General features: G+C 40.9%; 1 protein-coding gene across 1 annotated transcript in view; it reads left to right on the top strand.

Annotated features, from left to right (window-relative positions):
- hydin (HYDIN axonemal central pair apparatus protein) overlaps window positions 1-14,535 on the top strand; it is a 73,321-nt gene that overhangs the window by 8,145 nt on the left and 50,641 nt on the right. Inside the window, 19 exon segments of the mRNA XM_088997454.1 lie at window positions 102-343; window positions 2,410-2,510; window positions 2,934-3,069; window positions 3,839-4,003; window positions 4,080-4,238; window positions 4,345-4,583; window positions 4,676-4,937; window positions 6,968-7,111; window positions 7,208-7,351; window positions 9,432-9,524; window positions 9,873-10,093; window positions 10,343-10,430; window positions 11,597-11,806; window positions 12,095-12,286; window positions 12,379-12,553; window positions 12,678-12,751; window positions 12,942-13,069; window positions 13,598-13,728; window positions 13,960-14,087. Coding sequence (XP_088853580.1) covers window positions 102-343; window positions 2,410-2,510; window positions 2,934-3,069; window positions 3,839-4,003; window positions 4,080-4,238; window positions 4,345-4,583; window positions 4,676-4,937; window positions 6,968-7,111; window positions 7,208-7,351; window positions 9,432-9,524; window positions 9,873-10,093; window positions 10,343-10,430; window positions 11,597-11,806; window positions 12,095-12,286; window positions 12,379-12,553; window positions 12,678-12,751; window positions 12,942-13,069; window positions 13,598-13,728; window positions 13,960-14,087 — 3,032 coding nt within the window.

Here is a 14,535-nt window from a genome sequence, read left to right as displayed (position 1 = left end):
AGCAAAGTTATGAAAGAAATGAAAGTAGAAAAGCAAAACACAGGAGCTGTATTCATTCATTTGTTTATTGATGTTTTTTTTGTTTTTTTTTTTTTGGGCAGGTTTCCCACAAACAGAAATGTGTTCCCTTGTAAACACTTCTTTTGTTCCAATGAGCTTTTCCCTCCGCGTTGTGGGAGACGGAATGGGCTCTCCCAGTGTGACCAGTGATCAGCAAGTCTGTGAGTTGTGTCGGTACAACTGGCAAGGAAGTACTGCTCATGACATAAATACCATGCCAGTTGAGTTCACCGTCAGTCCTGCTGTGGGTTATGTGCGGGCCATGGCAGATGTCAGCATCAAGGTACAGTGGACAATTAAATTGTATTAAGGTTTCATTATCTTGATTTACTCTCTTTATTTGCCAGACTCTATCATCATGTTAAAGTATCAAAAACAAAATATGATTCATTTTAATTGACATTTGCTAAGACTACATCTTCAATTTTTAAAGGCATTTTTGGCGAAAGATGTGTAATATCAGAACTTCCAGTTTATTTATTGCTCTTTACCTCATTTTGTCTGCAAAATAATTTTGCATTAGTAAGTGATTTCATTATTGAATGGAAAAAAAAATCATTTTTATTCCTTTTACACACATGGACTAGACTGTTGCCGCCACCCTTTTGTTGGCCATCGAAAACGCCACAGTTGTCACAGAAAATGTATTTGATAAATGCGGCAATAAAAATGTCTGTGTAAGCTCTCAGTCGTACAGGAGTGGTCCATCGATGAGAAGGTTTCTTCAGCCGTCATCTGTACAATTTTGAAGGTTTCGGACGTTTCGCCTCCTATCCAAGAGGCTTTGTCAGCGAACTAAAGTCTGACTGGTCGTATCGGCCCTATTTATATATCCCGAATGTCCAGGCATGGCGGCGCCGGACACAGATATGATAGGTCCCTACTCTCAGGTTGGGGGGAGCAGAGGACCCCTCCCTGTGTCCCCACTGATTGTTCCTACATTCCTGACTAACGACTGGCCTATTTCCCCCACTCCCACCGGTATCACCTCAGCAGGCTATTGTATGAACGATCCAAATTGAACCTCACCCCACCAGACCGGTTTAATGAAGGATTTTGTTGTTTTATAAGAATCGCTTCTTTTACCCCCCTTTCAAACCATCTATGTTCTTTCGCTAAGATTTTAACCTCATTGTCGTCAAATGAGTGGTTGCTAGCTTTTAGGTGCAAATGTACTGCCGATTGAGGCCCACTTGTATTATCCCTGCAATGTTGATAAAGTCTTTTTTTTGAGAATTTGTTGAGTCTCCCCAATGTACTGCTCTTTACAATTTTCATTCTTACAATGTATGGAATAAACTACATTACTTTGTTTTTCATTTGGTAGCCTATCTTTTGGATGCACTAATTTTTGCCTTAACGTGTTTATCGGTTTGAAATAAGTTGGAATTTTATGTTGCCAAAGGACTCTGTAATTTTTCAGAAACTCCTGCAATGTAAGGTACTGCTACTCCTCTCCTTTCTGTATCTTGAGAATTATTGGTTTCATTCCCTATTCTTTCTTTCTGACATTTGTTAAATGATCACTGAGGGTATCTACAGTTAGTGAGTGCTCTCCTGATATGTTTTGACTCCTTTTCTCTACCTTCAATGCTAGTTGGTATTAGTTTAGCCCTATGCTGGAGGGTTCTGATAACTCCTAGTTTGTGTTGTAACGGGTGGTTAGAGTCAAAAAGTAAGTATTGGTCAGTGTGCGTAGCCTTCCTAAAGACTTCTGTTTTTACAATAGCCTGCTTAGGCAAAACAGGTTAGGCAAAATTCGTAATGCTGATGAGGTGATACCGGTGGGAGTGGGGGAAATAGGCTAGTCGTTAGTCAGGAATGTAGGAACAATCAGTGGGGCCACAGGGAGGGGTCCTCTGCTCCCCCCAACCTGAGAGTAGGGACTTATGATAGCTGTGTCCGGCGCCGCCATGCCTGGACATTCGGGATATATAAATAGGGCCGATACGACCAGTCATACTTTAGGCTGACGAAGCCTCTTGGATAGGAGGCGAAACGTCCGAAACCTTCAAAATTGTACAGATGACGGCTGAAGAAACCTTCTCATCGACGGCAATAAAACTGTTATAAAAATTAACAAATGAAAATCAGACATTGCTTTTCATGTGTGTTTTAACAAAATTATTTGTAAAATAAACTCATGAAATAATTATTTTGATCATATTTATTTTTTTATTGAAGTAAACAGTTAAAATAAGTGATGGCATATTTAATTTTTTTTATGTTTATTTTTTATGTTTTTTTAAATTTTTTGGGGTGAAGACAGCCAAATCTATGTCTTGATTCATTCACACTTTTGTCCATATCGTTTTCTTCATAGTTTGTGTTTGTACATTGTCTCAACAGGTGTCACTGTGCTCCAATACAGTCAAACATTACAAGGTGGCTCTGGTAATAGATGTTGAGGGTGTTGGAAAAGAGATGATGGCTCTCCCCATTATTGCAAGGTAAGACAGAACTGTAGTAAACACGCTGAACCCAGTCGACTAAAGTTCGACCGGCAAAGCAAAGTAAAAAAAATAAAATTTTAGTCGTGGGGCACATTGGAGAGGTTGAGGCGAAAACCTCTGCTTGTAATATTGTCCTTCCACTGCATGGAACCCACTGGATGTTTTGAGGCATGCTGCTGCTACCTAGTGGTAGAGTTCTCAAGTACACCTGCAGCTCCATTTTTGTCATGCATCAAGATGTTGAGTGAATGTTTGTACCTCAAACAACTCAAGTCAAGGCACTTATATCCCAAGGAACGACTATGCTAGCAATAAAAAAAAAATCAGTGGTCCATCATTCAGAGTGTCCCTATTAATTTTGCAATCAGCAAGTGAGCCTCAACCTGTTTTTTCTTCATTACCCCTCTGCTCTTTGGAAAGATGTATTGTTCCAGAGATCATGGTGGAGACCCCGGTGGTAGACTTTCAAAAGTGCTTCCTCAATCATCCATATGAAAAGAAAGTACGCCTAACGAACCAAAGTGCTCTGCCTGTGTGCTATGGCATGCTGGAACAGGTAAACAGTGTACCTTTGCTATAAAATTGATGACTGGGGTTTATACAATGGAATTACTGTTTTTCATGTTCATGTGGAAATTTTTTCATAGCGTGTGCGTGTGCATGCGTGCGTGCGTGAATGCGCTTTAAATATTTTTGTTCTTTGTTTAACAACAAAAAGTCAAACTCGGGTCCTGGAGGGCCTCTGTCCTACATGTTTTATTTCCTTATTATTATCGCATTGCACAGCCGCATATACTACTGTACTACCATGTGAATGCAAGCAGGGCTGCACAGGGGTTGACACGCTTCTTTTAAGTAAACACCTTTAGACTATGAAGGCTCCGCAACATTTACATCGGTTTAAAATGTACTGCAACAAAATACATTGGTGCAGCACCAATGCAAATGTTTCCCATGTGAACACGTCTCAAGTCGCCCTGTTGCAACACACTTGATTCAAATGAACAGTTTCAAGACCTGAGTTTGACACGCCTGAAATAGAGGACCGTTATTGCCGAGAGTCAAGACTGCTAAACTTTTAATTTCTTGTTTCTTGCTTCAGAAACACTCTAATTTGCCATTTCATAATGTTGGTTTCCTGGAAAGAACAAGAACGGGAGTTTAATAGGATCCATTGTACTCAGCTATAATCACAATTTTTTGTACTGTATTTGATATTGTATGACAGCATTCAGTGTGATGGGATACACACATATAGGTACTGTATACAGAAGCTACATGTACATGATACAGAATAAGTGTGTCCATAATTTCCCCATGTTTAGGAATATGAGGAGAGCCCTTCGGTAATATTTGGGAGTACTTCATCCAGGGGTGTGATTCCTCCTCACAGCTCAGCAGATCTTCCTGTTTCCCTACTCGTGAAGAATGTTGGCACGACGCATCACACTCTTTACATTGCTCTGTTTGGCAGCATTCACCCACCACTGGTAAATGTACCCTCGGGTTATATTTCCTTCTACTCGCCATAGTTGTCTTAATTCATTGTTTGCTTGTTTCCTCCAGGAGGTTGTCTTGTCATGCACAGGGCGTGGTCCAATAATTCACCTTCAGTGTCAGAGTCAGCATCTGGAGTTTGGCAAAATACCTGTTCTGACAGATGTTACTAAAACTATTCCTCTGTCCAACCAGTCACCCATTCCAGCATGGTTCACAACATGCATGGTACAAATACTCAAATCAGATGAGCCTTGAAATAAATGTCATTGGCATCACAGAAAAAAAGAGCAATAAATATAACATTCAGAATTAATTGTTTCTATTTCAATAGACCCAAGGAAAGTCCCCATGGCAGGTTGAACCCAGCCAAGGACAAGTGCCACCGCAAGGCCAATTGGAGCTGAAGGTTGTGGCGAATCTAAAAGACACACTTTCATTTCAAGACAAACTGGAGATTTCCATCCAAAATGGTCAAACCCTCACCGTTGCCCTTTCTGCAACGGGCACAGGCACCACAATTGTCAGTGACAAACCCTTATTTCCAAATCTCGACCTTGGCATACACTTCAGGTAGTACAAATTGATTAAACTAAGAAAACATGAAGTCATATCACATATTGTCATGTCTTAAAATATCTTTGCTTTTTTATGTATGTCCGAAGCCATGGATCATGTGACTTCCACTTCAAGGTTACCAACTATGGCCAACGAGTACACCGACTTTATTGGAAGATCGAGTGCTCATCTGGTCGGACTTTTCTGCCCTCCATCACAGCTGGAAAAAAGAGGGATTCCGTTACCACTGGGTCGTGGGCATTGTCAACTGAAGACAGACCAGTATTCAGCATCAGCCCGACGCGTATGGAACTTTTCCCGGGTGGCTCGGTTGACATGGCACTGAAGGGCTCTTCAGACTACCCCAAGGTGATATAGCAGAACTGTACTAAGATGATGTGTATGCTGTCAATTCTGTCGACCACTGTAAGCGGCCTAAAAGACCTCTGGTCTCATTTATCTCCCTTGGGTGTGAACAGTCCGTAAAGCATGCGGGACATTCCCACACAAAATTTGGGATGCATCGATTTGGACTAGTGTGTGAGCATATTCGTACATTTAAAGGACAACCGACGCCTTCGAGTTGTGTCCATAATTTGTAAAATCACTTCAAATGACTTCTACTGAGCATATTTTACAAAGATTCCACGACATTTAGCTATATTTTACGTTTTAAGACTCGTGCTGAATATTCAGGAAGTCTTGTTTTCGAGTTGATGACGATGCCAGACGTCACGTCACGTCTGGCATCGTCTGGAACGCCCCTGACCGAGAAAGCGACACACAATGCATTTTGGGTACTTTCTTTCGTCTGAAAACTTCGTTTTGATCCGTGTTGATGGCGAAATTAGAAGGAAAACGTGATGGTGAATCATCGTGTGTTGCACCAACACTACTATTTGATACTAGTTGACACAAATTCCCGGCAGACAAATCAGCCCATTTCCAACAGAGCTTGGACGCCATCTTGTGCATTTTCTGGGACGCTACATTGGAGTCCTGACGGATCAAATTGATACAGGAGGACTTCTTCAATCCATTGCAAACATTTATGCTTTCCTCTTCAGAACTATTTCAATCATATTCATGACTGGACAGTAACAAGAAAGCATCTTCTCTGATTCTGAAGCCATTGTTTTGATTGTAGAGTAAGGCAAGACGTCCTGGTGTAATGTCACGAACAAGGGGGCGGTCTCACCTGAGCATGACTAATCCTATGTTGTCTATTGTACGAACGATCCAAATTGAACCTCACCCCACCATTACGGTTAAGGGAAGGATTTTGCAGATTTGATGAAAATAGCTTCTTTTACTCCCCTTTCAAACCATCTATTTTCTTTCGCGAAGATTTTAACCTCATTGTTGTCAAATGAGTGGTTTCTATCTTTTAGATGCATATGTACTGCTGACTGAGGCCCACTAGTATTATCCCTGCGATATTGGGATATGTTCTGTGAGAAAATAGATGGCTTGAAAGGGGAGTAAAAGAACCAATTTTCATAAAACAGCAAAATCCTTCCCTTAACCGTAATGGTGTTGTGAGGTTCAATTTGGATCGTTCGTACAATAGACTGTTTAGGCAACATAGGATTAGTCATGCTGATGAGGTGATACCAAGGCCAATTGGGCAATAAGGCCAATCGTCAGTCAGGAAAATAGAAGCTATCAATGGAGCTGCAGGGATTAGTCCTCTGCTGCCCCCAACCTGAGAGCAGGGACCTATCATAGCAGTGTCCGGCACCGGCATGTCTGGACAGTAGGGATGTATATATAGGGTGGGTGATTACTACCAGTAAGACATTAGTTCGCAAAAGAAGCATCTTGGATAAGAAACGAAACGTCTGACACCTTCAAACAAGTACAGATGACGGCTGAAGAAACCTTTTCATCGCTGTAGTCAAATAGTATTGTTTTGGAATGTTTCTCAAAAATTGAGCAAAGTTATTGAATATTATTTTAATATTCAGTAACTGTAAGAAGCAGAAGCGGTGCAAGAAGGAGAGGTACCGCCGCTCGTTCCCACTGACTGATGTCAGGCATCGCAATTCTCAATAATCACATGTGAAAAAAAAAACACAAACAAAAAAATGGACACTTGTACTGTAAATATGGGTTGATGCAATACAGCCGCATATATCAACATGCCTTTCTTCATACTTGCACTATGTACTGTTTTTTTATTAAATGGTTTTGCACATTTACAGTGTACAGTTGACATTTTTATTTTACTATGACTTAGAATATCTTGTTTTTCTATCTTTCAACCCCCCCCCCACCACCCCCTTTCAAATTGCTGCTGTGGACTGAAAATTTCCCTATTGTGGGACAAATTAAGGTTTTCTGATTCTGATTAGAGCATGCATTGCTTTTATTCAAAAAAGTTTTACTTGCCCACTCAGGTTGTCAGAGAGTCTCTCGTCTGCTGTGGCATTGTGGGTCATCAGGGGATTAAGGAGCATATATTTTCAGTGGAGGTGACGTGCCAGTTTGTGACCCCCATACTCAGCATGTCCTCACAGAAACTCAATTTCTACATCGAAAAGGTTGATAAAAGATTTGTGATCATCATACTTTTTTTCACCTCGTAACTTTGTAATCATTTCCAAACCATGATACCTATTTATGTATGTGTCCATCAGCTCCCGGGAGAAGATCTTACCCAACTCTATGAGGAGCTGGTTTTAAAAAATGTGTCATCTCTTTCTCTATCCATGGAGCTCTCACTTGCTACTCCATTCTCCCTGTGTGAGGTCCAAAGAGTACAGAGTACGGCAAACATGAAAGTAAGTCATCACATCTCCTAATGTTCTTTTATTTTTTATTTTTTCTCTTTAATTGTCACCCCTGTTACAATGTGTAACAATGTGATGTCTTGGAATGACAAAACAACATAGCTGGCTGGATGAGATTGTATTTTATCGATTACACCGTCCAATTTTGGAATTACTTTCCGCTGCACATGCACTGCTTCACATAGTTGAATAGAACAGAGTGCTTCAACACTTGAATTTCATCAAGGAAACCCCTGATAGCAGAATTTCATTCATTTCATTTTCATTGCCGGACATTATTTATTTCTGCAGCAAATGAAAGCAAGGGTTGATCTCAGTATTTTATTCAATAGTCTCGTGCTTTCATCGAAACATGTTGTTATTTGCAATTGTGTGTGATATTATTCTCATTTTATGTTTGAGGATACTATTTCATGTTAGGATGACTTAAAGGGCAACCGACGTCTCCGGACAAGTTGTGTCCATAATTTGTAAAATGACTTCAAATGACTTCTACTGAGTGTATATTACAAAGATTCCACCGCATATAGCTATATTTTACATTTTAAGACTTGCGCTGAATATTCAGGAAGTCTTGTTTTTGAGTTGGTGACAAGTCTGTACGTGACGTCATTAAAGGACCGCCTTTGACCGTAAAAAAGACGCATTGTAGCGGTCCTTCCATCACGTCAATGTATTTTGCTGTACTTGTTTGGTCTGGGGACCTCGTGTTGCACCCAAAGTCGCCAGAAGGCCAGAAGAGGGCGTTCGAGCGCCATATAAGGAATTTATCAGCCTGTGGAAACGGAGGTGGCCACAGGAGGTCACCATTTTGTGCCTCTTTTTTTTGGGTGAGAGATTTTCCCTCAATATGGCCTCAAAATGGCACAAATAAATTATTTAATCGATTGCAAACATGGGGCGGCCCGGTAGCTGAGTGGTTAGCACACCGGCTTCACAGTGCAGAGGTCGCCGGTTCGCGTCCCGGTCCGGCCTCCCTGTGTGGAGTTTGCATGTTCTCCCCGGACCCGCGTGGGTTTTCTCCGGGACCTCCGGTTTCCTCCCACACTCCAAAAAAACATGCATGGCAGGCAGATTGACCACTCCAAATCGTCCCTAGGTGTGAGTGTGAGAGTGACTGTTGTATGTCTTTGTGTGCCCTGCGATTGGCTGGCAACCAATTCAGGGTGTCCCCCGCCTCGTGCCCGAAGACAGCTGAGATAGGCTCCAGCAACCCCCGCGACCCTAATGATGAGATGAGAGATTGCAAACGTGTATGCTTTCCTCTTCAGAACTATTTGAATCATATTCATAAATGGATGTGTAACAAGAAAGCATATTCTCCGAATCTGAAGCCATTGTTTTGATTCACTAGCAATGCAAGACGTCTAGGCGTGATGTCACGAACTGGGGGCGGGACTGAAAATGCCCAATTCGCAGCTTTGTCATTTTTATTGGTGTCAGTTAAAAAACAAAAAAGTGACGTTGGTTGTCCTTTAAATTTCATTTGGTTGTTTCATTTGGTTGGAGCGAACCAGTGGATCAATGGTTAGCACATTTATCTCACAGTGCAGAGATCGTGGGCTCAATCCTCTCTACGGCCTCCCTGTGTTGAATGTGTATGTTCTCCGTGCGCTTGCGTGGGATTTATCTAGGTGTTCCGGTTTCCTCCTACATTCCAAAAACGTGCATGGCAGGCTGATTGAACACTCCAAAGTGTCCCTAGGTTTGAGCGTTTCAGCGGGTGGTGTTTTTTCTCTGTGTGCCCTGCGATTGGCTGGCTACCAATTCAGGGTGTCCCAGAAGACAGATGGGATAGGCTTCAGAATTCCACGTGACACTCGTAAGGGTAAAGCGGTTCGGAAGACAGAAGATAATTGGCTGTTGAAGGGAGTCAGGAAGTAATTTTAGTTGCCAAAGAAGTGTGTTTTTGATTGTGCTGCAGAAACCATGTGAACTATAATTGAAGGCCGCAGAAGCCACGTGTAAGTGCAAAACTATGTCCTAAATGAGCATTGTAAAAATGAAGACGATTGATGAATATCTTTCTACTGCATCAATCATGAGATTGCTGAAGAATCTTTTCTTTCAGAGCATGACATTAGTTCAAGGGGAAGAAACTCACTTGTGGATATGTTTTGATCCAACTTGCTTCCATGGCCAGCTGTCACAAGTGGTGGATGAGGTAACGCTGCTTTTTTTGTTGTTGTAAAAGTAACTTTTCCCCAGGTTGCATATCGCATTACATTAAAATGAATTGTTTTATAATTGGCACACATTTTTGACACATCTTGCATCATAGGGAACATTAATGGGTATATTTGCCAATAACCTCCGTGTTGTTAATCATCATGAAATCACTATATACATGCTGTAATCTTTCATACTTGATGGAAATATGAAAAAAGTGCACGTGTATGTGCTTGTGTGTGTGTGTGTGTCTGCATGTCTAAGCGCATCTGCGCGCGCGGGCGTATCTGTGTGTGTGTGTCTCTGTGTATGTATTTATTCTTTTTTGGTACATGTTTTGCAGACCCTCAACATTTGCTACAAAGGACACCCACAACAAGACAAGGTGGAAATGCATGCTGAAGTCCATTATCCCAACCTGCATTTTTCCTCCACCATAGTGGATTTTGGCAGCGTCCTCAACTCCACAGAAAATCACCAGGAAGTCACCATGACAAACTGTTCCCCACTACCGGTATTTTACCACTGGGCCTGTTTGATGGATCATACGCATTGTGTCATCAGGTATAGTAACATGAGACATTGATGGTCAACATCGCTAATGAAGTGTGTTTCAACCAAATTATAAAAATAAATACATGAATAACAATTCATGAAATAATAATACATTTTAATTCTAGGCGCCTTTCAAAACACTCAAGGACACATTACAGTCACGGGATCACCTGTACAACTGCGCGGTTGACAGTATCATGCTTGAACTCTGTTATAAATTAAGTAATAAGTAATAATACAATATTTCTTCCTCAAAAGGTCTTCTGACGTCTCTGTCCCTGCTCTCAGAGATGAAGGTATTATCCAGGACCTGGGTGACTCAGAATGCTCGGTGTGTGTGCAGGAGGTATGCTTCAATTTGTGATTATGTGTGATTATGACAAGCTCTTTGTGCAGAGTATGAATTATTATCCATCCATCATCTGAACCGCTCAGCTTTATGAGGCCCGTAGCTGACTGACAACCAATCACAGGGCACACAGAAACAAAGAATCATTCACACTCACAATCACACTCGTAGTGGCAATGTAACATTTTTTGTCACTACGTCAGCAGGACATGAAGGTTCTCGACGACTATAACAAAAGCACAAAGCCATTGTGGTTGACCCCCGGCCCCGGAAAAAAACATCGACATTTACACTTGGTGACCTTGGTGACATGGAACACGAAACAAGTTTTCAATGCGCTCAGAAATGTTGGTCCTTCAAGCACTACTGTCTTCGTAGTGCTGCTCACTTCAACCTGGCTTTTTGACAGAATATAGACAGGACAACTAATGGAGCCCATATACCTTAACATTCAAAATAAATTGACAAAGTAAAACAATAAAATAAAACATTACATACAAGATAAACAGTTTACAAACATTTTAAATCCAATTATTTGATGGTGAACAAATAGTTACAGTAAATATATAATTTAACCACATTTTCCATTTGGCTCAAACACACCTAAGGATAGTTTAGATGCCTCAATTTGTCTACCAAGCATGTTTTTGAAATGTGAGAGCAACCTGAACAAAACCCACGCTGCCATGCGGAGAACATCTCCACGTCGAAAGGCCCAAATTCAAACTGACAACCTCTGCGCTCTGAGGCGGATATACTAACGAACCAGTCATCCACTGTGTCTCCTATGTCTCATTTTCTGGAATGGGTTATAATACAGTATTCTTCAACCATCCATTTTCACGTTTCAAGGGTGAGTTCGAGTCTGTCCCAGCTGTCTTTGGGCAAGTTGAATGCGGGCACAGAAAGACAATCATTCAAACACAAATTTACACCAGATGAAAATGTGTGCATCTTTTTGGGAAGTGCACGAGGAGAAACCCACCCCAATTGAATGTACCAGTAGAAACCCGCTCAAGCACAGGAAGAACACGCAAAGTGAATCCAGGATTGTGTGACCCAATATTAAATCCCAGAAATGCAATGAGAGAATGAAAAAAAAGAAAAAAATATAATGTGACAATAGAAGGAGGATATAACTTATATTGATATTCTTTCTGTAGATCTTTGATGTCTTGCCAATGCATGGGCATCTGAAACCCGGCGAGCAGCAGTTGGTCACGTTCATCTTTCACGGCCAGGACTTTGTTACCCGAGAAGTGATCGCACAGTGCCAAGTAGAACATGGACCGATATATAATATTGAACTCAGAGGGGAAGCGTCAGAGATCAGCTTCAGTCTGGATTCAACTACCATTGACTTTGGCCTGCAGGTTTGACTGTCTTTTAATATATCAGTCTGCATGGCTGGCCTGAATCCTTTTGCCTCAGAATTGACACTTCGGTACTGACATAAGTTTTCCCAATCAACACTGAAATTTCCAAGCATGATTCAGTTGAGTGCAAACGTGCTGTTCTCGGTCACATTTGCTAAATGATATAAATTATACGAGCGTTGTTTTCTCCATAATATACTTTGTTATACTTAAAAAATGAAAACAAACAAAAAATGGAGTATTTAAGACGTTTTTTTTTTTCCTTTGTTTTTTTTTTTATTCCAGCGTTTTGATCAGATTGGAGAGTCAACCGTAACTCTGAGGAATACTGGAAAGGTTGGTTTTAAATTCACCACTGAAAAGCCTCTTGACAAGAACACAACAGTGGAACAGAAGAAGCAAGATACCATGCTGGAAATTGAGGATGAGCAGAACGAGGAAATCCGACCTGGTCAACCAAAGGTCATCCCAGCGACGGTGAGCTGTAGTTCAGACCAGGAATGCAGTCCTTTAATATAAAGCCATTTTTATTTTATTTATTTTTTGCAACTCAATGTTTTGTATGGCAGGGTTACGTTGAAGCTGACTCGTACCATTGTTTACGTGTGTTATACCTGCCTGGCATACCTGAGAGGTTTGAAAAGCATTTTCAACTGGATGTGGCTCATTTACCACCACAGATCATCACACTCACAGGCGAGGGAGTGTTCCCAAAGATCTCCCTGAATTTGCCCCGAAGCCTCGGTAAATATAGACCAATGCAAGACACAGAAATTAACATTATGTGAGGCAGTGAGATAATTGATTGGAATACAGTACATAAATGGAACTGTAGACTTTTCCCAATAATCCATTAATTTCTTTGCAGCTAAGGAGTGTTACAGTGATGTGTTTGACCAGGCCAGGAAAGTAGTTAAAATGGAAGGTACCAGTGTCTTGGATGTAAGTCCTGAAAATAAATGAGATGTTTGGCTTTCAAATCTTCTGTTCTTTTAAGAGTTTAATTAGGTTATATTAAAAGAATTTGTTTCGATTGATTGAGTATTTTAATTGCTACTTATTATGTGTCTTGTACACAGCAACTATGTATTGCATCTACAGATTGACTTTGAGCTCATTTGTCTTCCTTTAGTACGAACAATTGCTTCTTTTGGAAATAGAGAAAATGCTGGTCACAGAAAATGCCTTGACTGTCAGCAAAAGCCTTCTGGAGCTGAGGAACTCCCAGGGTTCCACCAAAAAATGGAACAAACTCAGCAAGTATGTATTAGAATGCGGACATACAGCTACACATACAGTAAAGTCTCGTTATATCGATATTCTCGGGAGTCCGAAAAAATATCGATATAACCGGGACTATCGATATATCCGACCCTGCGCGCATGTAATTTTCTCCTTGCGTTCATAGAAATAGTATCGTAATAAGCAGTACTATCGATATAACCTATATCGATATAACGAGACTTTACTGTAGTATCAGAAGGATGTATCAGAATGCCTTTAGTCGTCCCACAGTTAGGAAATTTGCATAATAAGACCCAGACAGGGACTCGAAACCTGGAACTTCAGGTTAAAAGTCTGATGCTTTACCAACTGATCTATCGAGGTTTCATGAGAAAACCGTGCTTTAGCAAATCGACTTAAATGCGAACAGTTTTTTTTTCTACCCCTGGACATTTCGATCAGGAGTGTTGAAGGGTTGGCCCAGTGAGCCTCACTGGCATCCCTGAGAGGTTTGAAACACATTTTAACAATATACAACTTTTCTGTTTCCTTTTTGTACCCCAGGTTCCTCCTCCCAGAGTATGTTCTGGATTTTGGTTATGTTGTTCCGAGACAAGTCCTCAAACAAACTGTTAATATTACCAATAATGGGCGATTACCTGTGTCCTTCCATGCCAACTCCAAAGTCATTGCAGGTAAAATTCATTTGCATATTTAATATAAGCATTAATGTGCTTTTTTTCGGTAAGATTTGATACGTAAATGCTACGCAATCAAAAAGAACCCCTGTTGGTTAGAGTTTGAATATTGCATGATAACTATGTTCTGCTGTATAAAGTCAAAAAATGCTTTACTGCTTTCTTATCATTTCATAATTGGTGCCACATGCGATTAAAGTGATGTGTTCATGTGCTGGGTCCTTTAAGGTTTCAAAGTGGAATTTGGTAGCGTAAGGAACCTTTCCTGTGGTGAGAAAGAATCTTTCACCGTTGAATTTGATCCCCAAAAGGGTAGCCTGGCATTGGGGATTAGAACTGCTCTCATTCCAATTCAGGTATTCGTCACTCCTTTAGATTCATCTGTTCCAAAAATGTAAATGGTATGGAAATTTATCTGGCTGCATCTTTTAGTGAAAGTTTTGGTTCCATATCTTTCACTGGTGGTGATAGCGAGCTTTCTTTTAGGAAGTAAGCACCTTGTAGAAGTCGAGCCATTCTGTGTGTTTTTTTGTTTTGTTTTTTGTTTGTTTGTTTGTTTGTTTTTTTCGTCGGATGTCTGTTTTGAGATTCTCCACGGAAATGAGAAGACATTTCTCTCAGGCGAACCGGATTCCCCATTAATGTATTCGTGCTTGGTTCTGCCTCTTGTCAGCCTTCTCATGCTCTTCAGATTTACTCTCAGCAAATTGCAGGGAAGGCGACTGGATGAAATAGTGCCAATTCTGCAGGCTGAAAAATGCTTCTGTGTGAAATGAACTAGCTATCTGTTAGTCTTCTCCTGTC

The sequence above is a fragment of the Hippocampus bargibanti genome, linkage group LG05, assembly GCF_051943395.1.
Source record: "Hippocampus bargibanti isolate YZ-2025 linkage group LG05, ASM5194339v1, whole genome shotgun sequence".
Taxonomy (NCBI): Eukaryota; Metazoa; Chordata; class Actinopteri; order Syngnathiformes; family Syngnathidae; genus Hippocampus; species Hippocampus bargibanti.
Note: the sequence above shows the minus strand (reverse complement) of the source record. Positions and strands in the feature narration are given on the sequence as shown.